Source organism: Diabrotica undecimpunctata, chromosome 3 (genome assembly GCF_040954645.1).
Source record: "Diabrotica undecimpunctata isolate CICGRU chromosome 3, icDiaUnde3, whole genome shotgun sequence".
Classification (NCBI taxonomy): Eukaryota; Metazoa; Arthropoda; class Insecta; order Coleoptera; family Chrysomelidae; genus Diabrotica; species Diabrotica undecimpunctata.
The window spans coordinates 90,702,205-90,730,057 of NC_092805.1; the positions used below are offsets into that span (position 1 = coordinate 90,702,205).

Below are 27,853 nucleotides of genomic sequence, written 5' to 3' on the forward strand. Positions count from 1 at the left end.
CCATCTTCATGTAATGTCACAACTTTTGCATTATTTTCGGGAGTCATACTAACACGATTTGAAAACACTAATGAGCAGTTAAGTATCTGAATTTATCAGAATAAACGTGAAATTTATCGTAAATGCAATAAAAAATGCAAAAAATCTGAAGCTAGTAAACAAGATAAAGTATTATTTTTTGCCAAATGTCAAAATTTTGTTTCTATGGTGACGCAATCATTTAAAAACATTAAAAGAACCGTTCTTATTGTTATGAATGAACGTTTTTTATAATTAATGTTTACTTCCTCTACATTAAAACCGCTATACACTGACAAGATTTAAAAAAACTGGTACAGTAAGCGGTACTGTAGACTAGCGCGATGTTTCATACTATGTTTCTATATTTTTAAATTTTAACAAAATTATGAAACATTTCAAAAATCAAATGAACAAATTATGGCCAGTTTTAAATTTTGTATATCTAACGGCAATCCCCTCGATAGGTAGACAAATGGACTCTGTGACTCCGCTGTGACTGTACAAATATGAAAATTTTTAAAATGTTTTACTAATTGTATTTATATAAAATTATGAAAATATAAATAGATATCATTTGATAGTAAATTTAATTATTATATAAACTAAACGTTTAAAATTAACAAGTTATATTAAAAAAAGTGGAACAGTAGGCGGCACTGTAGACTAGCGTGGAGCTTCATACTATATTTTCTGTATTTTTTAAAATTTAAATAATATATTTAAAATTAAATAAAGTAATTTTCTTATTTATTTATTTTTTATATTTTAAACAAATTCAATAAATTATTATGTTTGCTCCTAACGCCACCTGTTAAGGTATTAACAAGTAACTGAAGCATACGTTGTTTACTTATTACAAACCTATAAAATTCAGATCAAATAATAATAAAATATAAATAAATATCCTTTCTAGTGAATTTAGTTATTATATAAACTAAATATGTCTAAAATAATTGTATTTATATGAAATTATTTTAAATACGGGAACTAGAAACGAATTGATCGAGAGTAGTGAATCGATGTCAAGAACCGCTATTCTATGAAGCTACCCGTGACGACGCGCGACGCCTTCTCTTGGCGCTAGTTCCGTGACGCTCGCCTCAGGATTTTTCTGTAGAAAAAAAAATACAACGCCAGTATAGAAGCTTTGCTTCAAAAACATACAAAATGCAAGTGTTCAATTTTTTTTTTTTTTTACCAGGAGTGTATATTTTTGTACAGTAGCGGTTCTGGGTGCTCCACTTGCATGTTCATCTGTACGCGTCTGTCTACCATACTTATAGAACACCATCTTTTCACTAAATTATACGATACTGCAGAATCCTCTAATATATCCACTAAATCTTTATGGATTTGCCTTGGTTCCATAGGCTCAAACTTGTAATTTCTATCATGAGTATACATATTAGATCACAATGCAACGTAAAAATAAATGGTTTTGGTTTTGAAGAATATTTGAAATGCTGCTTGTATCTCTTTGATTTTTTTTTTATTTTTCTAGATTTATATTTAGATTTAAATAATGTTTATTTTGTCATACTGTAGGCCTTATTTAAATTATTTGGTATGATTTCTGTTTTGTGTATTTTAAAACTGTTCAGCGACCTAATATAGTTTAAGAACAACTTCATAATTAGTATAATATTAATAGTATTATATTATTCTTACCTAAAAGAAGGTCGTCTTCGCTTTCCTGGACGAATAACGACATTGGTTTATTTTTTAGAGTGCTTATGATAATATAAGGTCTGTCTAAAGGAGTCCATTTGATGCCAGCTTCTTGCACCGTTTTGTCTTTGTGTTCGTTCAATATATGCTTAAACAAAGAGAACAAATATTCAAAATATATTGTTATATTTATATATTTTCATTAAATCAATCAATATCAGTATTGCAACAATTAGGTTTGTATAATACATTTTAATCTCTCGAGTAATAGCTTTTCAAATCGCTAAGAAATTATGTGCAACATGCATATTTTTACTACTGATAATTAAAAATTGTACACATATGAAAAACAGTTATTTTCTATGGTGTTTTTTTTTATACAATTTTATACAATAGAGCGGTCCGATAAGTATTTAGCCTACAAAAGAAAAACGAAAATTTTGGAAAAGTGAGACTTATTTCTCAACAGAGTCTACTTTTAGCTCGATACAGTTGATCTAGCGATGATCAAACTTCTTTCATATAGAATACAAAAAAATAAATCGATTTTTTGAAAATACAAGACCTATGTAACCCCTTAAAAAATTGATTTCGTGTGAGTAACTGACATTCAAAATAGCCCGACGCTTCAAGCGTTTTTTCTGAGAGAACGGTTAATTCTACACAAAAAGTGCTAATAAACAACTTTGTTCAAAATTATCCGAACTGAATTTCTTGTTTGAAACATTTTGACACAAGTTGTTTATCATACTCTTCAAACCACCTGCGGAGAAGAATTATTGTTGTTAATATCTTTGTTGCTCATTTCGCGTAGGTACCTTGAGATTTTACAATCTTTTTGTTTGCTTTGAAATGAATTCCCTTTTTACGTGTTTTTTGGTTAATCTACAAAAAGGTTCCGTACCTAGGAGAGGAAAGTTTCGTCCTTAGTTGCTAAACTGTCAGCTTAGTCATTTTCTTGGAACCTTTTATGACCTGGCACTCATATCAATATTACCTTGTTGTTTACTGCCAATTTGTTAAGCGATTAAGCGATGATTAATTGACGGTTATATAACCTTAGTATATATTAACCCAGATATGCCTGACGTACAATAAATTGTACACCACAAATTTCTTTTATGAAGATCATATTTCTTGATAATAGCCTAAGCGTAAATACCTTCAGTACGTGTATCAACCATAAGCGGCCACTCACTATACTACTCGCGAAGTTGATCGAAGTTCAGTGAGTATGAGAGTGTTGACAGGTACTTCATGCGACTTCGCTTCGCCTCCTTCTACTTCCGTTCTGTGTCGGTTTTTCGCGTCCTTGTCAAAAAGCCCAAAGTTCGAATACGAAGTGTCACACTACATTACTTGACTTCACGAGTATGTAGAGAGTCACTTCGCCTCGATTAACTTCACTTCGACACTTCGTCCGAAGCTCTTCGATCGAGAGTGTAGACGGCGTTATAGGTCATAGAATAGTTGTGAATTGTTGGCTTTGAAATATTTGGCGATAATTTTGTGATAAAGTTTACAGTTTTTACAATATGGCTGAATATGGAATACGATTTGCTAAGTAAGTAAATATTTGTTATATGTATGCAAAAAAATATTATTTTTATGTATACTTACAGAAAAAAACATATATTTCATTTTAGATTTATAAATTGGATACATTATTATTTTGTAACTAGCGTTAGGCCATTTGATTTTAGTGTACAAAATATTGTACGACAGGAAAATACCATATCATTTACTTTTAGGGGCTTTTCCTTGGAGGATGCGCTTAGTATGTTAGACGATGATGAAAATTTAGTAGTAAATGTAGACAGTACTACTTTGATGCCCCCAATAAATGCATGTGATGTCCGAACAGATGAAGACTCTGGTGATGAAGATATAATGTTGATGGATAATTTACCTGGGTCGCAATTACAAATTTCTGCTGAAATAAATATGCAAAATAATGACGGTAAAGCATATATTATCCGATTCTCAAAATAATATTTCATTACTAGAGCAGGGAGAAAAATCAAAGGGTCCAAGAAAAAAACAATCTATCGCTGGGTAAACGAAGACATTCAGATGGAAGACCAAAGTAGGATTGAAAACGAACTTCCAGAACAACACGATTCTAAGAGTCTCCTTGAATGGTTTTCCCTTTTTTTGATGAAGAACTTATACAGCTGATAACGTCAGAAACGAATCGATATGCTTCACAGAAGAATCGCCAACAAGAAGTTCGAGAATATGAAGTCAAGGTTTTTCTGGAAACTCTCATATTGAGTGGTTATGTGAACATTCCTCGCAGGAGAATGTTTTGGCAACGTGACAAGAGATGCTAATAATCAACTTGTGACAGAAGCTCTTACGAGATATAAATTTGAATTTATCATGTCAAATTTTCATCTGACAGATAACTGTACCTTAGAACAAGGAGATAAGTTTTTAAAAGTCAGGCCTTTGTTTGTAAACTTGAATAAGAAGTTTATGAAGTACGGACTTTTAACAGTAATACATTCTGTAGATGAAGCAATGGTTCCTTACTTCGGAAGGCATTCATGCAAACAATTTATACACGGTAAACCGATCAGATACGGTTACAAATTATGGGTTGGTACATCACGTCTTGGCTATATTTACTGGTTGGAACTATACCAAGGATAATCAACTAATATTAGTAAAATTTATACAGATTATTGAGTCGGAAAAAATTGCTGATCAAAATATAATTGCAGTAAAATGGCATGAAAATAATTTAGTAACGCTCTGTTCTAACTCTGCAGGACTTCATCTTGTAAAACGGTATTCAAAGGAGAAGAAGACGATCCAGGTATGAAACAAAATAGACAATCTTCCTCTGTAATACTAGTAATATTTATCATTTTAGGTGGAACAACCCCATCTCGCACATGAGTATAATGTAAACATGGGCGGAGTAGATCGTAGTGACCAAAATATTAGTACATATTTACCGCATTTCTATTCGACGCAAAAAAATGGTAATTCTCATTGATCAATCAATGCTTTGATATGGCTGTTCAAAATGGCTGGCAACTGCATCGTTTGCATGAAGGAAAACTGGACCAGTTATCATTTAGAAGACGCATTGCACCATCTTTGTTACAACAAAATAAAAAACTGCTTCCTATTTTCGATGTCTTACCATCAGCCAATGAAAACATTGATATTCGCTATGACCGACTAGACCATTTGGTGTTAAATGTTTTGTTTCATACCATACTGAAACTTAAAAGTAGTTTATATGCCTGGTGTCTCATATTTTTACAGTACTTTTTTTACTTATTATTCATACATATTTTATTTTAACGATAAATATGTTTTTGTTACTTTATATAAGGCGTAAATTTGGAGAAAAATATTAAAAAATATGTTCACGCAAGTTTTAGATATCTGGGTTAAAACAACAAATTAAATTCTAATCAAACGAACTAAAATACCAACATAAAAATGAAACAGAGAAATATTTCCAAAAATAAAAATCAAGAATATATTTAAAAAAAAAGAAATAAAACGGTAAATATGAATTCATAAATACTTTGGTCTGTCTATATACAAATGCTAGTTACTGAAAAAATAGGCAATGGTTACTATCGTTACAAAGAGCAATAAAAGTTAAAAATAGATCTGAATTACGATTCAAATACGTTTCTTTTCATATATTCATGAGACGGAAGTTTTTTCTTTCGTTGTTATTTTCGCATATTTTAAATCAAACATATTTAGATAAGCCATTTTCTATCCACTTTCTGGGTAATACCCTTTTTTGTTTTCGGTTTATAATGATAATCAAACTCACGTCATTCGGCATGACCAGCGGAAATATCTACTCATCAATGAACTATTGAGGACGTAAGGCAGTATCAGCCTCCAATCCATGGAAGGTATTCTGAGAGGACTCCAAGAAAGATTTCCTTCTTCTTCTTATGGTGCCATCTCCCGATGGCAATCATTACAGTTATTCTAATCTTTGATGCTGCCGCCTTGAATAGCTCAATTGACGTGCAGCCAACCATTCATGGAGGTTCCTTTACTAGGTGATTCTTCATCTTCCTCTCGATCTCTTTCGCTCTATTTTACCCTGAATAATCTGCTGGAGTAAGGTATACCTTTCTCCTCTCATTGCATGATCAAAATATTCTAATTTCTCTTCTGGATGGTGAATATTATTCACGTCATTTCTGCATGAGGTTCAATACTTGCTCATTCGTTTGATATTTAGTCCAAGAAATCTTTAACAAAGCGCTTCAAATCTTTTGATGTTACAAGATCTTTTCAAAGTCCAAGCTTCACTTCCATATAATAATATAGAGTAGATGTAGCATCGGGTTATTCGCATCCTCAGTTCTAAATTAAGATTCCTGTTAGTAAGAAATGATCTCATTTTGATAAATGCAGCTCTTACTATTTCCATGAGCTTGATAATCTCTATGGTTTGATGATGATTAGAATCTAGCGTTTTTTCTAGATTTTGATAATTATTTATTCATTCTCAATGGAGTAATAGTATTATCATTAACACCAGTTGTACCAACAATAATTTATTTAGGTTTTTTTCATGTCCATGCTCAGTTCGTAATGGTTGCTGGCATTATTTGTTCTTTCTGACAAGTCTTGTAAGTATTCCAGGTTAGATTAGAACTGTATCGTCGGCGTATCGTGTATTATTAATTAACTTTCCATTTACAGAAATTCCAGCATCACTTGTGAATAAAGCTTCGTTGAAAACATACTCGGAGTACAAATTAAATAGAAGTGGGGATAGTATGCAACCTTCTCGAACTCCTCGTTCTTCTATCATTGCTGTCGATGTTTTTATTCTCTAATATTTTCATTAGTTGATCATACTTTACTTTATCAAACGCCTTATGATAGTCAAAAAAACACAAAAACATCAACGTTCATATCCATATATCTTTATATTAGTACATCGATGGCAAATAGTGTTTCTCTGGTTCTCAAATAATTTTTAAAACCAAATTGGGTTTCACTAATGTCAGCATCTAGTTTTTTTGTATATCCATTGGTGGATTATTTTTAGGAACACTTTCAAGTTGTGACTCATGAGACTTATTGTTCTGTATTCAGAGCAGGTTCGTGCATTATTCTTTTTTTGCCAGTGTAATAAATACTGATTTAACCCATTCGTTTGGGATGATTCCTCTAGTATACCCAGTACTAAATAAGTTAGCTAATAAATGAAGGTCTCCTATATTAATTAATTTGTCGCTATATGGGCCTGGAATAGACGATACTGATACGAATTTTTTTCAAGGAATATTTTTTTTCAAGTCGGTGTTCACTGTATCTCAAAAACTACTTGATCCATCCTTCTCAAATTTGGCATAATCCTTTTATCGATAAATTACTAAGTCGCAACGTCGAGATATTGTCCATTTTGTTGCTATAATTAATTTTACAACATCAAATTAGTCAAATTTTAACAAATAATTTTTGAAAATTTAAAAAAATTTAATTTAATTTAAAAAAATAAATCTTTTTTTATTTCTAAAATTTGAAAAACGGATAAAATGAACAATGTCTCGACGTTGCGACCTAGGGAAACTCATAAACTAACGAAATCTTTTTAGTTTTTTGTCAACAGATGATCCAATTATAAGTTACGATGAACATCGCGAAGTAACTTTTTTTTTCATCTTGTATATTAGCTGTCATTTTCTTAATTTTTAATATTATTGTACCGAAGTTTCAGATAATACTCATGAAATGTACTATATATAATATACCAATATTATAAATAAATTTATATTAAACAATTTTTCAAAAAAAAATTTAAAAAACGTTTGAAATATTGAAATCAACCCCCCTTAAAGGTGATGAAAGACGGAAAACTCTTCTTCAAAACCGGGTTTTTCACATGTTTCAAGAAATCTTTAGTTTTTCTGAATATGGTAAATACATCATCTCATGTGATTTTATAAAATTTTTGAAAATATGTTATTTAATGATAGAACAGATAAGTTTGTATATATTTACACAAGGCTGGAAAAGATATGTTCTTGCATTATTTGAAATGCGCGGCTCAATCATGTTTAAAGGCGATAAAAGTTAAAAAAATCCAGTAAAATCCCCAAAAACACGTAAAAACCGAATGTTCCGCATGTTTCAAGAACTCTCTAGATTCTGAATATGGGAAATACATCGGTTCCTGTTATTTTATAAAGTTTTTGAAAATATGCTGTTTGGTGATGTAGAAAGGTAAAAAAAGTTGGGTAAACTCAGTAAGAACCCCCGAATAACCTTTGAAAATCTGATTTTTCGCATAAACGATGGTTGTATTTGCTTATTTGAGGCCTGAAAATATTCTTTTCCATATATTTTTTGAATATGATTTGGAGACGCATTGATTCCGGTTGTATTAATCTCCAAAAATACGATAAATCCCGCAAAAACCTTGAAACTGCCCGGTTTTTGGGGGAGTGTAAAGGCGTTTCGTCCAATTTTTGAATGACTAAATGACTCAGTTACTTGAAATTATATATAGCCAATAAAAAAACCTGGGTTTGATCTTTTTTGAGTCTATAAAATGTATTCAGTTAATGAGTTCAGTTAATAATATTCATTATATGTAAAAACCAGTTTTTTGGGTTTTTGAAGGTGGCGCACCTGACAGAAAAATCTCTAAAATAAATCCGAAATTTAATTTTTGATAAAATAAACAAAATAAACAAAATAACAAATTCGACAAATTTGAAAAAAAGGTATACGTTTTTTAAAAAAAAAAATGCATTTTAGGTTGTGTACATTCAACCTACGGGTTAATAAAAAATATACAAACTTTGTAAAATCCTCAACTATGCATGTGAATTTTTTGAAATTTTTAAATTGATTGCAAAAAACCCACTGAAAAAAAAAATAAAAAGGAAAGTAAGCATTTTTGGAGATAGGAGTAGGGGGATGGTGTGCTAAAATTTAGTACGTAGCCGGACTCAGTGACGGATTCGGAAAATTTTTGTCGGGGGGGGGGGTCATGGGTCTTGAGGGATTTTGATATAGGATTAAGATTTTTGCACCTTTACGAGATTGATATGATTTGTGCCTGATGTAAGGGAACCATTTTCTCAATAATTATTTTAAGCGATATATTAAACCAATGAGAAGGTATTAAAACCCAAATACCTTACGGGTGCAAAGAAGGATACAACATTAAGGGGTCTTAAACTTAAACAAAAAAAAATAATTTAAACCCACATACTCTATGACAGTAAAATCAAGTATACAAGAATATAAACCAAAGGAAAGTTATTAAAATATAAATACTGAAAAATCAAGGACTGTCAATTTAAACTAGGTATTTTAAAGACAATTAATTTAAACCCACCTATCCAATGAGTACAAAATCAAGAACAAACCAAGGAAAAATAGGTATAAACCAAAGTTAAGTAATTTAAATGCAATAACTCAATGGAACTGTAAACATTAATGAATGTATTAAACATTCCTAATAAACTCGATCTTATCGTTAGATATCCGATATCAATTTGTAAAAACCTTCATTTATTCCTTATTGCTATACGGAGTGGAAACATGGACTCTCGGAATTACAAGTATGAGGCGTATAGAAGCCCTTGAAATGTGTGTTTTTCGAAGGATGCTGAAGATTTCGTGGACAAGGCACGTGACCAACAACGAGGTGCTAAGAATGAGGACTGAGAGAGAACTCCTAAATATTGTAAACAATAAAAAAACGAGTTATCTAGGACATATTTATAGTGGAAAAATATATCTTTCTACGACTTATAATGGAAGAGAAAGTAGAAGGAAAAAGAGGTGCAGGAAAAAGAAAATGCTCCTGGCTGGAGAATGTAAGAGACTGGACAGGCATGGACACACATTCGATACTAAGAACAGCTCAAGATAGAGAGCAATTTGCTGCAGTTATAGCCGTAATGAAGAAGGAACCTTACGAAGAAGTGTAAACAGCATTTTATTTTAAATTAATTTATTCAACAAAAAACATAATATAATTTAAGAATAGTTAGTTCTATAGGCATATTAGGCTACAAGTGAGTGAAATATTTTTTTACTCGGTATTGAAACTTTTCTCATGAATTGTCAGCAACAGCCGGCAACGAGTGGTAAATAAAAGTTCAGTGACTAAAAATACTATAAGAATAAGATAAGTAAATATTATATAATTTTATAAAATGTATTCTTTTCGCCTATCCGATTTATTAGCAAATCGCTCTATGATTGCATCAAAATCTAGAGAAATTTCAGGATGCATATTGATGAGTGCTAAACCAGTTAACCTTTCCGCCGAAGTTCTATTTCTAAGCCAAGTCTTTAGATGCTTAAGCGTAGAAAAACTACGCTCTGCTGTTGCTGCAATGACTGGCAGTGTAATTAATATTTGACGAAATATTCTGATATGTGGATACATATCAATATCGCAGTTTTCTAATACTTCTAAAATAGAGAGGCATCTTAAATTCAATGTCTTTGTTGTTGTTCAGCTATTTCCTTTACTTCATAGTAAAGTTTGCTAAAAACAGATTCAGCATTTGATATTTTATTTTGAAGAACGCATTTAGTGTCCTCTATGACCTCAGTAGCCTTCTTCAAATCTAATTTTGGTGACTGAAAAAGACGACTCAGTGATACAGTTGTACCTAAAACATCACTAAGACAAACTACTGAAATGAGAAATTCTGGGCTCCCAATAGTTTGCATTAATGAAAATCCATCAGCTGACATTTTACTGTCCTTCCACGTAGAAATTGTTTCAAGAGCGTTGTATATTTTGATGATTGATTCGCCCTGGAACTGAAGATGACCTTCATGCCTTTCAACCAAACGAGTCTCACAAATACCTTGTACATCAGCCCCCAGTTCCTTTATTTGCATTCACTAACGTATCAGGCAGAGCTAATGCAACAACAATATTCACTTTGATATTTATTATAGATAAATTATAAAATGTAGCACACAGTCTTAACAATTGTAATACATATTCAAATTACAAACAACCAATTCGTAGACAAAACTGAAGATAAGAAATACCTAATACAAAATAAAAATGTGCTGACTTCGTGCGAAAAGTCATGTCATGTACATTGAATAAGCAATAATGTGTGGGCGGTAATTGTATCTCATCGATAATCGAACGATTCTCCGGCATTCAAATGACGAATTGACAAAATTTGAAAATCGCGTAACTCTGAATTAGCGGAAGTCGGGGTAGCGTTAGTCGAGGTATTCAGAATTGTTGATTTTTTTAAAGAGCACGTGCCCTCCGAAACACGATGGCGACTCAGTTAAATTAGAAATTCAAACATTTGTCAGTGTCGGGAATTGCACACGGTTCCTTCAGCTCGTTAAGATAGTAACATAGCCGCTGAGCTAGGGCCGCCACAATATTTTCAGAACTATAGAAGAATAATATTAGACAAAATATATTTGGTTATTGATTATGTTGTGTATTAAAAAATTAAAAAAATATCAACATTATTCATTACATAAATAGAAAGTTTTATGTAAAAATGTTTGTAAAAATTAAGAGATTAGGAGAACCAAATAAATATTTGAATTATATTCCTAATTAATTAATTGTTTCTAAAATAAGAGATTGCTGTATATCCTAAAGTTACTAATTTTATAACACGACATGCGTGTTTAACACATTTTTTTTTGTAGGCGTTTTTACCATGTGTCGGTAAAATAATATTCTTGATTTGTTACCTTTAGCTTGTTTTGATTTCCTTGTCCAAAAATTTTTTTGCAAAAGTTCATGCAACTCATCCTGTTATTTACAATATTATAGATGGTACTTATACCTCGAAAGAGATGCTAACGAGTTTAATGAATACTAAAGTTTAGCAAGATAAAAAGTTTCAAAGATAGATAAGATATTTGTTATGAGATTTACTACTACACTATCTTTCGTAAATCTAAATATAATTGTAAACATAGCTAAATTTGAAAAGACTCTATAAATGACACACATTACACATATAAAAATAAAATGCTATAAGAAATTTATCATTATATATATATATATATATATATATATATATATATATATATATATATATATATATATATATGTGTGTGTGTGTGTGTTGGTTATATTGTGTTTTATAAGTTATAGTTATTGTTAAGTTATTTACTGGTCATGTTATTTTTTAGTTTAGTTTAACTGTTTAGTATTAAGTTTTATAGTGTGTAGTGAACTCTTAGTATCCAAAAACAAAGTATGTTTTGTTAAGTTGTTAATCAGAAGTAAAAATGGCTTGCGGTAATCACATTAATAAAGGTAAGAGAAACCAATATTTTAATTTATTGATGTTTCGAAAAGTTTTATTTCCTTTTTAGTCCATTTATTCACAGTTGTTGCTGTAAATATTAAAGAACCGCTTAGATTGACATGGAATTTGGCATATACATAGCTAACGACAAAGAAAAAAAGTTATATTGTGCCGATGTGTGCTTTTACTTTGGGGGTGAGTTTCTTTTACTTTATACAGTTTTTGTACAAAGTCAATACTTATCGAGTTATTTGCGAGTGAATATGGTCATTTTTCAATAAAAAAAACACGTTTTTAGACGGTTTTCCGCAAATAGCTCAAAAAGTATTTTATCGAAAAACATATTCTTAGTAAAAATATAGCTTATAAAAAAGTTAAAAAAAATGATGACTAATACTTACCTATATGAAGTCTGTAGACTCGGTAAAAGCAGAGTTGGAGCCAATGAAAAGTAATTCAAATTTCAAATCGAATATTTCAACGAGAAATATCAAAAAAATTAAGCACTTTTCGGGGAAAACTCGCTGTCGGGGAAAGTGCTTGTTTTTTTTTATTCTTTCACGTTGAAATATTCGATTTGGAATTTGACGAATTAAGAACAAGAACCCACTTTTCATTAGCTACAAATGTGCTCCTGGCTTTATATGTACACCATTTTTTTGCTATTTTATAAGCCATATTTTTGCTAAGAATATTTTTTTGATAAAATACTTACTTTTTTAGTTATTTGCAAAAACCGTCTAAAAATCTTGTTTTGTTGTTGTTGAAAAATGAACATATTAACTCGCAAATAACTCGAAAAGTATTGACTCAGTGAAAAAACTCTATAGAACAAAGGTCGCTTAGAATTAGTCAGTTTATTAAATTTCTTACTTATTTTGAAAGTAAGTATGTTTTTTCGCCCCTGAGAATGGGTGAAACTCACCTCTAGGGCAAAAACACACGTCGGTATAATATAACTTTTTTTATTTAACATGTTAGCTATAGCATTTTTCATATAAAAATGCTTGCACGTAACAATTTATATAAAGTGACGTCACTCTACGAATGACGTCAGAGTGTTAAGAGCTTAAGTTACTTTTCCAAATATTTTTTGCACGGGATATAAATATTGTTACGATAAATATGAATCATATTTAACCTGTAAACATGTTATTATTCTAATACGAATTTTCAAGTATGTTCTCGTAGGTTCTGCGAGCCGCTATGAAACCGGTATATATAGATATATATATATATATATATATATATATATATATATATATATATATATATATATATATATATATATATATATATACCATGCGGTCCATATGTATGGAATAAATTCATTTTTAGCGTTATTATGTACTATCTGAAAAAAACCTGAAACAGGTCGATTTTTATTCTTAAATTGACAATTTACAGTATGAAAATATTATCCCCTTTCAGCACCCCCTTTGAATTATAACCACCCCCTCGAAAATTTTAAATGACAAAGGGGGTCGTGTGGTACCTTGTTAGAAAGGGATTTTAGTCCTCTGTTCAGCAATATAAAGTTTTTTTAGTTGAGTGCAATCATAACGGAGAAAATTGATTTTTACAATTAAATTAAATGTTCAACTTGAGCACCATTATTCACTTCTTGACAATAACCGAGGTGATTTTGGAATTCTCGTACAACATTTTGTATGACCTCGGGGGTTATTTTGTTAGTTTCTTCCGTTATCCTAACTTTTAAATCAGCAATATTGCCTGGTCTATTAAAATATGCTTTAGAAATAATCAGGTATTTTCGTATCTGTTCTGCTAAACATTAGGGAAAAAACTTTGAAGATAATAATATTAGTCAAAAAGCCAAATAAACAATTGACATGAATCTAGTAGGCTGCTGTCATTTAGCTATTTAAAGTTACTAAAAGACGTCAGTATAATATTTGTGCGCATATTAAATTTAATTATGGCTCATTTGTCCGAGACTTAAAATATAGACATTTTAATTTTGATTGGTTTTGGTAATAAAACAAGAACTCAAAAGAAGGTTTGTGAAATGTTTAATAATAAATACCCTGGTCAACAAGTTTCGCAGTCTACAGTAAGAAAAATTGAAAAGAAGTGGACATGTAAAAAATATTGAAAAACCAGGTAGAAATGTTAAATTGACTGATGAAAAAGAGTTAGATGTCCTTCTAGAAGAAAATCCACACAAGAAAACTCGAAAACTGGCCGCTGTCAATGATGTAAGTAAATCATCTATTTTGAGAGTTTTGCATAAAGAAAAATATCACACGTACAAAGTTCAGTTGGCTTTGGAGTTAAATGAAGATTATCCCGATAGAAGACAAGAGGTCTGTAAAATAATGATGGACAGAATGAACGCAGATTTGCAGTTCATAAACAAAATAGTTTTTTCTAATGAAGCGACGTTTCATTTAAACGGAACGGTTAACAAACTCAGAGAAAATCCTCACGTAGTGTGTGAGACTCACGCAATATCCTACGAAAATTAACATTCGGGCTGGTATCATTAACAATAAAATTATTGGTCCTTATTTTTTTGAGGGCAAAGTTGATGGTGAAGTTTATCTAGATTTTTTGATTAACTTTTTAGTGCCTACATTACGAAGTTTTTTTCCTGATGTCAATCATCCAAATAAGATAGATCGATCTATTTACTACCAACAAGACAGAGCTCTTCTGCATTTTGCACGTATAGTTAGAAATTATTTAAACGAGGTTTTTCCCAATAGGTGGAATGGAAGACGTGGAACGATCGAATGGCCGGCTAGATCCCCGATTTGACGCCTCCCGATCACTTCTTATGGGGTTATTTAAAATCTAAAGTATATTTTAATAGACCAAACAGTATTGCTGATTTAAAAGTTAGGATAACGGAAGAAATTAACAAAATAACCCCCGAGGTCGTACAAAATGTTGTGCGAGAATTCCAAAATCGCCTCGGCTATTGTCAAGAAGTGAATGGTGGTCATTTTAAACATTTAATTTAATTAAAAACTACATTGAAAAAGACATTCTAAATATAATGTGACATTATTATCTTTATTCAATCTAAAGTTTTAATGTGAAAGAGACATTATCAAAATTTTACATCTTCAAAATCAATTTTCTCAGTTATGATTGCACCAAACTTAAAAAACTTTATATTTCTGAACAGAAGAATAAAGTTGCTTTTTAACAAGGTGCCACACGACCCCCTTTGTTATTTAAAATTTTCGAGGGGGTGCTTATAATTCAAAGGGGGTGCTGGAAGCGGATAATATTTTCATACTGTAAATTGTCAATTTAAGAATAAAAATGGACCTGTTTTAGGTTTTTTTCAGATAGTACATAATAACGCCAAAAATGAATTTATTCCATACATATGGACCGCATGGTATATAGGGAAATTCATTGTTGACGTTAGTCTGAATAATAATATCCAGTCGATATTTGAAATGTAACGCGCGTATTGTCGGGATAAATACATTGTAATAAATGTTAATGTAAATAAATTATATAATTATAGTGTGAAATAAATTAGTGTAATATTGTACAAATAAAGACTTAAATAAACTAAGTGTTAGAACATTTTTTTAATAAATAAAGTTAATAAATTAGACTACTAAACTAATAAACTCAGTTTAATATATTATTTTGGTCTATTCATTTTTTTTTATATTTTTTGTATATAAAAAAATGCAATAAACTAACCATAAAATATTAAATAAAATTACTGTTCCCACATTTCTTACTACTTAGTGTCATACGTTATACATTGTGGCAATATATTTTTTCAAATTAGTAGTACTCATCCTCAATGTATAAAAGATGGTATTATTTTAGTGTTAATATTTTATCGAGACCTTAATTTCAAACAAAATAAACTGTCTGTTTTATTTACATTATGAATTATTCACTTGTTCTGATTAAAGTTTTCGAAATAAAAATGCAGTATCGTAAAGTAAAAAACAGAATTTAACTAAAACTGGACAATCAAATTCATATTATATAAAAATAACATTAAATATCGTTAATATGTAATCAATAGGACTTTTCATTGAAAAATAGTGTCAGCAATTTTTTCGAACAGGCATTTTATAAACAAACAGGTTAGGTTAGTAATATAAACAATATAAATAATTAGTATAAAAATTAATTATAATTAATTAAAAGCGTAATATAAAAAATATCAAAAAAGCCTAGTTATTGAAAAAAATAAGGTGCCACAATTAGCAAATCATTTTTTTTTAATCTACTTTGATGACAAGTAGACCCTGAAACACGTGTAAGAGAATGGTAAGGGACTCAAATTAAATTCAAATGCAAGGGTCTATGTATATTTATACTGTAATAGGATAGAACACCAAATATCGAAATTGATATTGAATTTATATTATTTTTCCAGAAAAGAATTGAAATTTGCTAATTTAACGCTTATATTTTAGCTAACATAGCAATACAATATTTAAAAACTAAGAATTTTTTTACATACCATGTCTTTCTTGCCAATTTGAAGGACGAGTTCGATTTCATCATGGTTATAGCTGAACTCTTTGGAAACTTCTCTGAAGATACTGTCGATGGCCTTGGAGGGAAATATATTTATAAAAGCCTGTTTCTTTTCTGACTGTTGGATGGTATCACGTACTGTAACCTTTTTCGTAAGGCCATCTTCTGGTAGAAAAACCATGTTCTGAAAAGAAGATCCAAAATAAAAAATCAGATTTTTGAAGCACCTAGATTTTATTGTAATAAGTAGGTATCGTTGTTCTCAGAAACTGTTTTCAATTGTAAAGAATTCTTGTGTTTTAGGCATGTCTACAAATATTGCATATAATTTAAGACAAAACTGACTATTTCCAGGATTTGTATTAGCCATATGCGCAATTGTTATGTTAAAGTGGTATTTTATTTGCAATTTGGATTAAAAAACATGTGTCTTTACTTACTCTTACATAAACTATTGTAAATTGGTTTATTTGAAAATAAATAATAGTCATTCCATTTTAATTACCCAGGGATTATCAACTATAATGTTATAGCTTAGGATATATAAAAACCAGGAAGGAGAAGTAATGACTCTTCTTCTTCAAGTGCCATCTCCGCGGCGGAGGTCGGCAATCATCATAGCTATTCGGACTTTTGAGACGGCTGCTCTGAAAAGTTCATTTGATGTACATCCGTACCACTCTCTCAGGTTGCGCAGCCATGACATTCTACGCCTCCCTATGCTTCTCTTTCCTTGGATCTTTCCCTGCATAATCAGTTGGAGCAAGGTGTATTTCTCTCTACGTGTAATATGTCCGAGATATTCTAATTTTCTTGTTTTTATTGAATTTAAAATTTCCATTTCTTTGTTCATCCTTCCCAGAACCTCTTTGTTTGTGACGTGTTCTGTCCATGATATTTTCAGAATTCTTCTGTACACCCACAGCTCAAATGATTCTAGTTTTTTCATTGATGTCGCATTCAAGGTCCAAGATTCCATTCCATAAAATAAAGTCGAAAAAACATAGCACCTCGCCAACCTAACTCTTAGTTCCTGTTTTAAATCCCTGGTACATAGAACTCTTCTCATTTTGTTGAAATTTGCTCTAGCCTTTTCTATTCTTATTTTTATCTCCTGATTGTAATCATTTGTGGAGTTAATCACTGTTCCCAGGTATGCATATTTGTCCACTTGTTCGACGTTGGTTTCGTTTATTAGAAGATTCTCGTTATTTCTTTGAGTTTTCGATATTCTCATAAATTTCGTCTTCTTGACATTCATTGTTAGACCATACTCTTTTCCATACTCTGCTATTCTGGTCACCAGTCTCTGAAGATCTTCAATGTTTTCGGCTAAGATCACAGTGTCGTCCGCATATCTAATGTTGTTAATGGGAACTCCATTTACCTTTATTCCAGCTGTTTCACCCTCAAGAGCTTTTTTCAGGACCTCTTCGGAGTAAGCATTGCTGTCTTACTCCACATCTAATTTCAATTTCTTCTGACAGCTGTTCGTTAACACGTACTTTTGCTCGCTGTTTATAGTATAAATTTGATATGATCCTGAGGTCGTTGTAGTCAATCTTCTTTGATTTCAGGACATTCATTAAATGTTTATGTCGTACTTTATCGAATGCTTTATTATAGTCAATAAAACATGCGGATATATCTTGATTGACGTCCAGGCATCTTTGTATTAGTATATTAAGTGAAAAAAGAGCTTCACGTGTTCCTAGGCCTTTGCGAAAACCAAATTGTGTATTATTAACGTCTATGTCCAGTTTGTGATATATTCGGTTATAGATGACTTTAAGTAGTAACTTTAGCGTATGAGACATTAAGCTAATGGTGCGGTAATCGCTGCATTCTCTTGCGTTTTTCTTTTTAGGGAGACAAATAAAAATAGATGTTAACCACTCTTTGGGTAATACGCCTGAACTATAAATTTGGTTCAAGAGTGTCACTAAAACATCAATGTGCTTCTCATCTAGAGTGATGAGACTAAGACTATAAGTAATGACTAGAATAGACATATCTAGCAGTTTTCAGTTAGCCAGTGGCATAATGAAATATAATGGAAAACTGTGGTGTTTGTAATGTTGAGTTCATTACTAAACAGTTAACGTCTAACCTACTACAAATGTTTCGCTTAATTCCAACCAGCTAGGTGTATAGAACTAGATACACCCTTAAGTATACGGTAATAAATTGTAACAAACTAAATCATTTGAAAAATATGTATATGGAACAAAATACAAGAAATATTTAACCAAGTTCAGGTTGGTCATAGCAAAATATTAACCATTTTCTTTTTCTATTGTCCTATTAATTTGGGACGTTGGCTATTAATATTATGAGTTTATTAGCGACTAGTCTAAAAATTTCTACATATTTCAGGGCAAAGCACTTTCGTAGGTTTTTCATTCATGAGTTTCTTTTTCTCCCTGGATCTCTGCTGCTATAGTGCTATCCACCTTTCCTTGAAGGAGAAGTTGCTCGAGCCGATATTTATTATGTCTTATCACTTCTTTATTAGTCATATGTCCAGGATATTCGGAGATTCGTTAATATAACCACATTTTAAAAGTAGATAGCATTTTAGATAGTTGTTACGTCATGGTCTACCACCATACGGGTCCACTATCACACAGCAAAACCGGGACTATGTAACATTTTAACAATCTGATTTTTAGTGGTAGTGAAAATTCAGTTGGTAAATATTAGTAAACAGAGAGCAGTTTGGAGTTTATAAGTCAAATAAACACTCTGGGAAATCAAATGTGGAATGAAACCAATTCCTTGCGTGACGAAAACCTTGGTTTAATATTACATTACATAACCTTGTTTCAAAACGAGATTTCCACTATAGAAGGCATAAACAGTTTCCAAATAATAAGTTCCTGTAGGATATCTATAAATCTGCACAAAAAGAGTTAATTGATACAGTGGCTAAAGCAAAAAAAGATTATTTCTCAAAAAAATTATCAGAGGCACAAAACAACAGCAAAAAAAAATGGTTAACATTAAATCATATTATCCACAACTCAAAACATACGAAAAAGACAGTAACAATTCATGAGTAACAATATAATAATTCTACATTCAACAGAGCTGAGGGCATATCTAACCAATTAAATCAATACTTTGCACATATTAGAGAGATCATAAGAAAACTAAAAAAAGGAAAATCTCCAGGCTGCGATGGCTTTAGTGTGAATATTATTAGAAAGTTTGCGGAGGAGCTGTCACTGATTTTAACTAAATTAGTTAACCTCTCTCTTCTCACTGTATTAATCCCAAATTCTGAAAATGGCGATAGTGGTACCATTGTATAAAGGAGGAGACTCAAAGCAACCTGGAAGTTATTAGTCAATTCTCTTTTATCAGCCATGCCAAATACCCTGGAATCATGTGTACATAACCAAATTGTACAATTCTTTGATTCATTCAGCTATTGGTTTAACAGGCAATATGGTTTTAGACATGATTCAAGCACAGGGACATTTGGTTTTAGACATGAGGGACTATTTGAGTGGCAGAATACAAAAAGTGCTATGTAACAATGTGCTAAGCACAGCAGAAGATATTGCATGTGTAGTTACTCAAGGGTCTATATTGGGACCAACACTTTTCCTGATTTATATATATGAATTCAATATCCAATTTACTGCTGCAGTCCATGTTGTATCTGTATGCTGATGACACTGGTCTTCTGTATGCCAATAAAGATCCCAGAAAATTAGAAACTGATGTGGAAAAGGACTTAATAGAAATAGATGACTGGTCTTCTGTATGCCAATAAAGATCCCAGAAAATTGAAAACTGTAGAAAAGAACTTAATAGAAATAGGTGAGTGGCTTAAGTATCACAAACTCTCACTTAATATGAATAAGTGCAGTTATATGATAATTTCATATGATAATGTCATAAAATAGCTCCAGCAATGGGCTTGCTCGGAAGAATTGTCTCTCTCATCATAAAATGATGTAATAAACTCACATCTGTCTTATTTAACCATAATATGGTGTAATGACAATCACAAACATAACTCTAACAGTATTACAGAACAGGGCTATTAAATATGTTTTTCAACTGCCATGCCTTCATCCAACAGAAGATTTGTACTGTCCAAGAAGAATACTCAATATTGAATCAATGTATACTAAAGTCGGTTCGCTATATTTACGCGGGTTCGGATTAATAAAATTATGCTAATGACTCATTGATAACCAGTTGCAGTAAACGACTGCCCAGAAAATTAGGTAAAAACTGCATTAATGGTCATATTTTAAAATACATTAAAATAACATTAGGGTAGGCATAAATTTGTTACAATATTGCAGTTGAATTGATTCTTTGCCAGTGTTGACATTGTATGTTTGGTGGAAATATTTAAAAATGCCTAGACGTGTGTTAGACGTAGATAGTCTAATTTGTAGTGCACATAAGTATTTTACGGATGAAAAAGAAAATGGCGGTCCTTTAAAATCGGTAATGTCTGTTCAACAACGCGTACGTGATGCTCTAGGAATTAGTGAAACCAAACTAAGAGGAGTATTACAAAATCGCAATAATGAACGGCCGAAAGAAGATCACCGAAAAACTCGCCTATCATTGAAAACGAAAGATATTCCAGATGGAAAAAAATTTGAAATTCGTGATACCATTTCTCGAATGCGAGCCAACAAGGAACATGTGACCTTAAATACAATTCTCTCGGAATTAAAAGATAGAAAATTTGACGAAATTGGCAGAACAAGTCTATGGCAAGTGATACATAATTTGGGTTTCAAATTCAAAAGGAGGATAACAGAAAAGCCCTATGTGAAAGAAGTTCTGTTGTGCATAAAAGAATTAACTTTCTAAGAAAATATTCTAAATTAAAAGAAGAAAGGGCAAATTTTATATATTTAGACGAAACATGGATATTTTCTAGGGGTGCAACCAAGAGAATATGGCAAGATGATAACGTAAAGTCTATCAAACATACTGATGGAGAAGGGAAGCGACACATAATTTTACATGCAGGAGGTAAATCGGGTTTTATAGAAGGTGCTGATTTAATATTTTCATCTAAATCAAAATCAAGTGACTATCACGATAATATGAACACAGAAATGTTTGTAAAATGGTTACATGAAAAACTTCTCCCAGGTTTAAGTGAGCCCAGCATAATTATTTTAGACAATGCACCTTACCATTCTGAAGTATTAAGCAAAAGTCCAACGAATTCTTGGACTGTTAATAAAATTAAAGAATGGTTGACAAAGGAACATATACCATTTACACAACATATTTTAAAATCAGAATTATTACGCTTGGCAAATATCCACGCAAAACCAAAAACCTTTGTTGGATCAGATTATTGAAAGTTACGGTCATCAAGTTTTACGTCTGCCACCGTATCATTGCCAGTTTAATCCCATCGAATATATATATGGGGAATAGGCAATAGCAAAACAATATTATGACAACCATATTGGGCCTAACGGTTATAGCGACGACGCAGTTCGGGAAACTTGGCGAAAGGCACTTTCAATTGTAACTCCAGAAGTGTGGTGCAACTGTATATTCAAGTGCGAGAAACTAATAGAAGATTGGTGGACTCGTGAAAATAAAATAAACGAAATAAGTCCAATCATAATAACAATTAATGGTGATGACAGTGATGATGATGACGATTATGATATTTTTGATGATAATGACTGATTTTCATTTTTGTTGGCAAGTTAAATTTTTTTATTTTTCATTAGAAATTCTCTCCATGGAACAAATATACATAGACCATATTTTCTGTGTGAAGTGTAATATAAAATTATTATTAGGTTTATATTAGCCACATTAGACTCCATTAATGAAGTAATTCTCCTTATTATACTGTCAATTATATAAAAGATTTTCCATAATTATTTAATTAAAAAAAGTTATAGATTATTTTTCATTTCATTTGACCAGTTGATATTTCCCCAAAGAGCAGGTAATTAAAACTGGGTACTTACAATAAAATTTTTAATCCGAAACCCGCGTAAATATAGCGAACCGACTATATGCAAGTTTGGTATTAATTCATATATGTAAGCTTTCTCAAGTACTTACAAATATTGCCTTAACACTGACTGAAGATGTACATGACTGCCATATAGGCAAAGGGGTACTTTTCGTACATAAATAATGCAAACTTCTGGTGCACAAAGAAGCATATACTAAAATCTTGTATAATAAGCTGCCCAGTAATATAAAGGAAAGTCAACTAGGAAAATTTCAATTTGAACTAAAACAATTACTTTTTGATAACTACTTTAAGACCATTCATATTTGAATCATTTTAATTTATTGTATTTTTTGAATTAATGGAAAAAACCTTACTCTATTAACATAGATTACTTAATCAAATTTTAAAATATGTGATTTAAACTTTGTAAAACCATTGTTAATGTAGTACTCATAAAACCAACATAGCTATGGCTATTGGTTTATTAATGTGTAGTTAAACTAAACTTGTAAACTAGTATATTGTGAAATTAATAAACTGGAAAGTAAAATATGTGCTTCATCTTAATAAAAGTTGACCTTGCCTTCTCAATTTGGATTTGATCTCTGTTGTCACATTTTTTGTCAACTATTAGAATCAATGGGACATGGGAAACAAATATGTAGCCAAAAAAGGGAATAAAACTGGAAAAACAGCTAGAAATATTAGAAAAAATTTTTGAATCAAAGAAGTTGAAAAAAAACAAGAAATCTGTATCAAAGCATTACCAATTTTTGTAAATTAAATAGGGATTGCCAGGTAGGCAAAATATTTCAACTACTTACGAAACGACATAGGACAAATAACAATAATAGCAACACAAAGAATACAAAAAAAAAACAAGAACAAATAATAGATCCAACAGCATAAGAAGTAAAAGCACTAATAAAAAACTAAGAAAATAAATGCGCATGCTAAGGGGGACTTCTGGGAAAAATATTGAAAGAGGAAGAAGTAATAACTGAGGAAAAAGGACTAGAGAGCACTAGTTTCGATTGGTTAAGAACTGACATATTCTAAATGCCAACCAATAAAATATCTGTACTTAAATACAGTGTCTGAATATACGAAGATATTTGGATGCTGCAATATATTGGATTTCTTACAGAAATAATCATAAATAATCAACACAATTTTTTGTCATTATCTACTACATACATGTATTAGAAAGAAATGGGTCACTGAAAAAAAGTCCTGAGAAGAACCGTATATTTGAATATACAGTACCGGCAAAGTTTAAGTTGGATATTGAGAATATTAAAGGTTGAAGCCAGAGAACGCTGAGAGTTATTGAGTGAGGTGGTACACTCAATGTGGTACAGTATGTTCATAGTCCAACAAAATGTTGAGTAAGGCAGAACTGTTACTTTCAAAACATGACTTAATTTCCATAAAAAAAGAAATCTTTCAGAAATAAAAAAATTTTTTATAAGAACAAACTTTACAAAAAGAAAACAACAGAATTGTAAAGGATCCAAAGAACTATGCAAAATCTGGCAAATGTATGAACTGGATCTTTTCTCTAATGACTGTAACATAAATACTTATGATGGAAACATAGACTTAACTGGAGCACTAATATTATAGTCAGAAATAAAATATGCAATTTCTAGTTAACAATTCATAGGGTGGTTTGACCCAATAGTATAAATATGGAAATCCTTAGGCTCTTGAACACTAAATGTTTATAGAAATTGTTTAACAAATAGGATACAGGGAAAATACCAGATTGGCTGAAATCAACCTTCATAGCAATATCAAAGAAACACTGTCTAATCAGCTTAATGAGCTATGCATTAAAAGGAGGCCTAGAGGTAATTCATAAGTGAGTTTATAACAAATGTGAAAAAAAGAAAAGGTGACACTCAATTTTAGCTTAGTGAGCACAGGTGGCACTATTTTGCATGAAGCTGATGTATCAAAAATGTTATGATCAAAGGAAAGATGTTTTCGTTTGCTCCATTTTCAAGAGGAATTTGATAATATAAGGCATGAGCTATTGATACAGATGTTATACAAATTGGCCAAAATGGTAAAGACATAAGAATTATACAACTACACTGGAATCAAAAGATCACCAACAGTCTGTGAACAGAACAAATGGAATTAGGCAGAGGGTGAGACATGGTTGCCTTCTTTCCCCACTTTTGTTCAATATTTATTTAGAAAAGATATTTCAGCACAACAACAAAAAGGGTATCAAAATAAATAGTATTCCTATTAATAGTCTAAGATATGCCGATGATATGGCTATGCTAATGGACAATATATTGGAATCGCAAGATATAATGAATATCATTAATGGACTAGGTGAGGAATATGGACTTCATATCAAAATCACAAAAACCAAATAAAGGATAATAACCAGTAGATAGCGCCATATGGAAGCTCAATTGAAAATAGATAATCTAGTTATAAAATTGGTTGAAAAATTTAAGTATTTTGAAGCTACCTTAAATATCAAATGGGACTATGACATAATTCATTAAAATGCATTAAAATGGTACATATGGACCACTTTAGAAACAAAGAGGTCCTAAGAAGATCTAATATCCAAGGAGAACTAGATCATGTTAAACAATGAAAGAATTCAAAGAGGACCTGGTTGAAAGCAACACTTCTGGTTCATACCTGATATTAGCACAATAATCAAAGAACAGAAAAGGGATTCCTACACAATAGGCAACCAACATGAGCACCTAGATTCTGCATATATATATAGATATGGCAAAAAAACAAGAAATTTCACACTGCCATTTAGTATTTAGCCAGATGATGTCTTGAAAATGTTCATTCCCTGACATAAAAGTGGTACATATTAGTAAATAGGAAGGCTTTCTTTATTAAGAATATTCAAATTACTTTTAATATTCTTATCAACTTCTTCTTCTTCTTATGGTGCCGTGCACCTATAGTGCGTTGGCGAATTATCTTAAGGTCAGACGTCTGTCTTTTGCAGCATGCAAAAGTTCGCCAGTGTTAGTTACGCCTGTTCAGTTCTTTATATTTCGCAGCCACGACATTTGTTTGCGACCTACTCCTCTCTTGCCCTCAATCTTTCCTTGGATAATTAGTTGAGGGATTGCATATTTTTCCCCTCTCAGGATGTGGCCCAGGTATCCAATCTTTCGTGCCTTGATCAAGCTGAGCAATTCTCTCTCAGTATTTGCTCTTCTTAGGACTTCCTCGTTTCTCACCCTATCTGTCCATGGTATGTGGAACATTCTTCGCAAGGTCCACATTTCGAAGGCTTCCAACTTGTTGATGGAAGATATTTTCAGGCTTCCAACTTGTTGATGGAAGATATTTTCAACGTCCATGTCTCCATGCCGTATAACAATATGGACCATACATAGCACTTAACCATTCTGTAACGGAGATTGAAGGAAAGATTGCGGTTACAAAGTAGCGGTTTAAATTTAAGAAAAGCTTGTCTTGCTTGTTCGGTACGGCATTTTATTTCTTGTTGAGGATCCCATTGGTCATTCACCATCATTCCCAAGTATTTGAATGTTTTCACTTGCTCGATTGGAGCATTATCTACATGCAGTTGTACTCTGAAAAATGCGCCCTTTCTTATTGTCATGCATTTTGTTTTTCCAGCATTTATCTTCAGGCCATATGTTTTTCCTGTGGTGTTTAGTTTATTTAGTATCAACTGCATATCATGTTCGTTATCTGTGATTATTGCGGTATCGTCAGCATAACGAATGTTATTTATCGGGTACCCGTTGACCTTTATACCACAATCAGTGCCTTCAAGTGCCTCTGCAAAAACATTCTCCACATAGAGGTTGAACAGCATAGGAGACAAAATACACCCCTGTCGCACCCCTCGTAAAATTTCGAATTCCTTATCAACTTATATACAATTATTACTCTGATAACCTTAATAGATTAGTATTATTATAAGTAAAATATATATAATCCTAGAATGTGACATGTCTCTGTCTTTGACACCTACAGAAATCGTCTTTTATAATTAGGTAGTATTTAGTATCAAACATGTTATGTATTTAAACCTTTGTAAGTATAAAGATTGTTACATTTTCTGCAAATAAACAATATTTGACCTTTAAGTTCAATGCCATTGGCAAAATTTATGGCAATATAATATTGGCAATATTTACCATACAAATGTTGTGATTAAAAAAATGAAAACATACATTGTTTATTTAGTCAATTATGAAATTATACATTTAATATATTTTGTTTTAATAATGAAGTATGCCTAAACAAACCAATATGATGGTCTTTCACTTTCATTCTGCTTGGGAGTATTTTGACAGATTCATTGTCAGAAACATACAACACAAAAATTCCTGCCTGCCATTAATGTTATTTCAAATACACTTAATGTTACAGACTTCTTTCATTGAAAAATGGAGAATAATAATAAATAATAGTATATGATTTCACTAATTTTGGGTCATTTTTGCCAAACTTCCGGTCATAACTTTTTAACCAGAAATAACATCAAAACAGAAATTAAATATTTGAGTTTGACTTTTCAATATGTTTCGTTGATATATCACATGCACAATTTCATTGACTTTAAAATATTATTTCAAGTTGCAACTTTGAACCTGAAGTCTGAGGTCAAATTTCTCACCTTTAATACCATCTTTGGGTTATTATTTGGAGATAAGCTCTCATTTAACACCTCATTTGTCATTCTATGTGTTCTAAAAACAGAGGAGTTGTGTTCACAGACAGTCAGGACAGACACACATGCGGCAAAAACAATATTAGATTCACATAACACATGCAAACAAATATTATAAACCAACATTAAATCCAAATTAAATATGGTTACAAGTGTTTTGTTGTCTAGTACATAACACCAACTTCTGATCTGAAATAAAAATTTTCACTATATATACTAAAAAAACTAGAACTTCATATTTGTAAGCTTAAAGGTCTTTTCTTTTTGAAATGCCCCCTTCTTCCTCAAGTGGCTTCTTTTTTCAAAAGATTGGATACATTGTTGATATTGATGCTTTTTTTAACAAGAAGAAAGTATCTTCTCCATTTATTGATTTTCTTCCACTTATTTTTCCTAACGTTATAGGTTTAAGTAATTGATATTTGCCTTTAGAACTATGTCTGCTTTTTAACAGTCAACATTTTCATTTCATTTTTCATCTGTCTTAAGACCTTCCTGATTTCTGATTCTACATCAATTTTTGATAACCTACTGCACATCAGCTCAAATGCTAAGTCAATCAAGGGGATGTTTAGTGCTGCATTGTATGTAATATTCTCATAAAATATTTTCATACTAAATTAAAAATAATAATGTATTTGTACTGTATTTGTGAATAATTCTACTATTGCTAGAAAATGGAAAATCCCATACCATTTAAGGAGGTTTTTTATGATCTTATAA

At 31.3% G+C, this 27,853-nt stretch overlaps 1 protein-coding gene across 1 annotated transcript in view; it reads right to left on the minus strand.

Annotated features, from left to right (window-relative positions):
* Usp47 (ubiquitin specific protease 47) overlaps window positions 1–27,853 on the minus strand; it is a 94,391-nt gene that overhangs the window by 63,284 nt on the left and 3,254 nt on the right. The window contains 2 exon segments of the mRNA XM_072526273.1: window positions 1,690–1,837; window positions 16,438–16,638. Of these exon segments, the coding sequence (XP_072382374.1) occupies window positions 1,690–1,837; window positions 16,438–16,635 (346 nt within the window). The 5' untranslated portion in view covers window positions 16,636–16,638.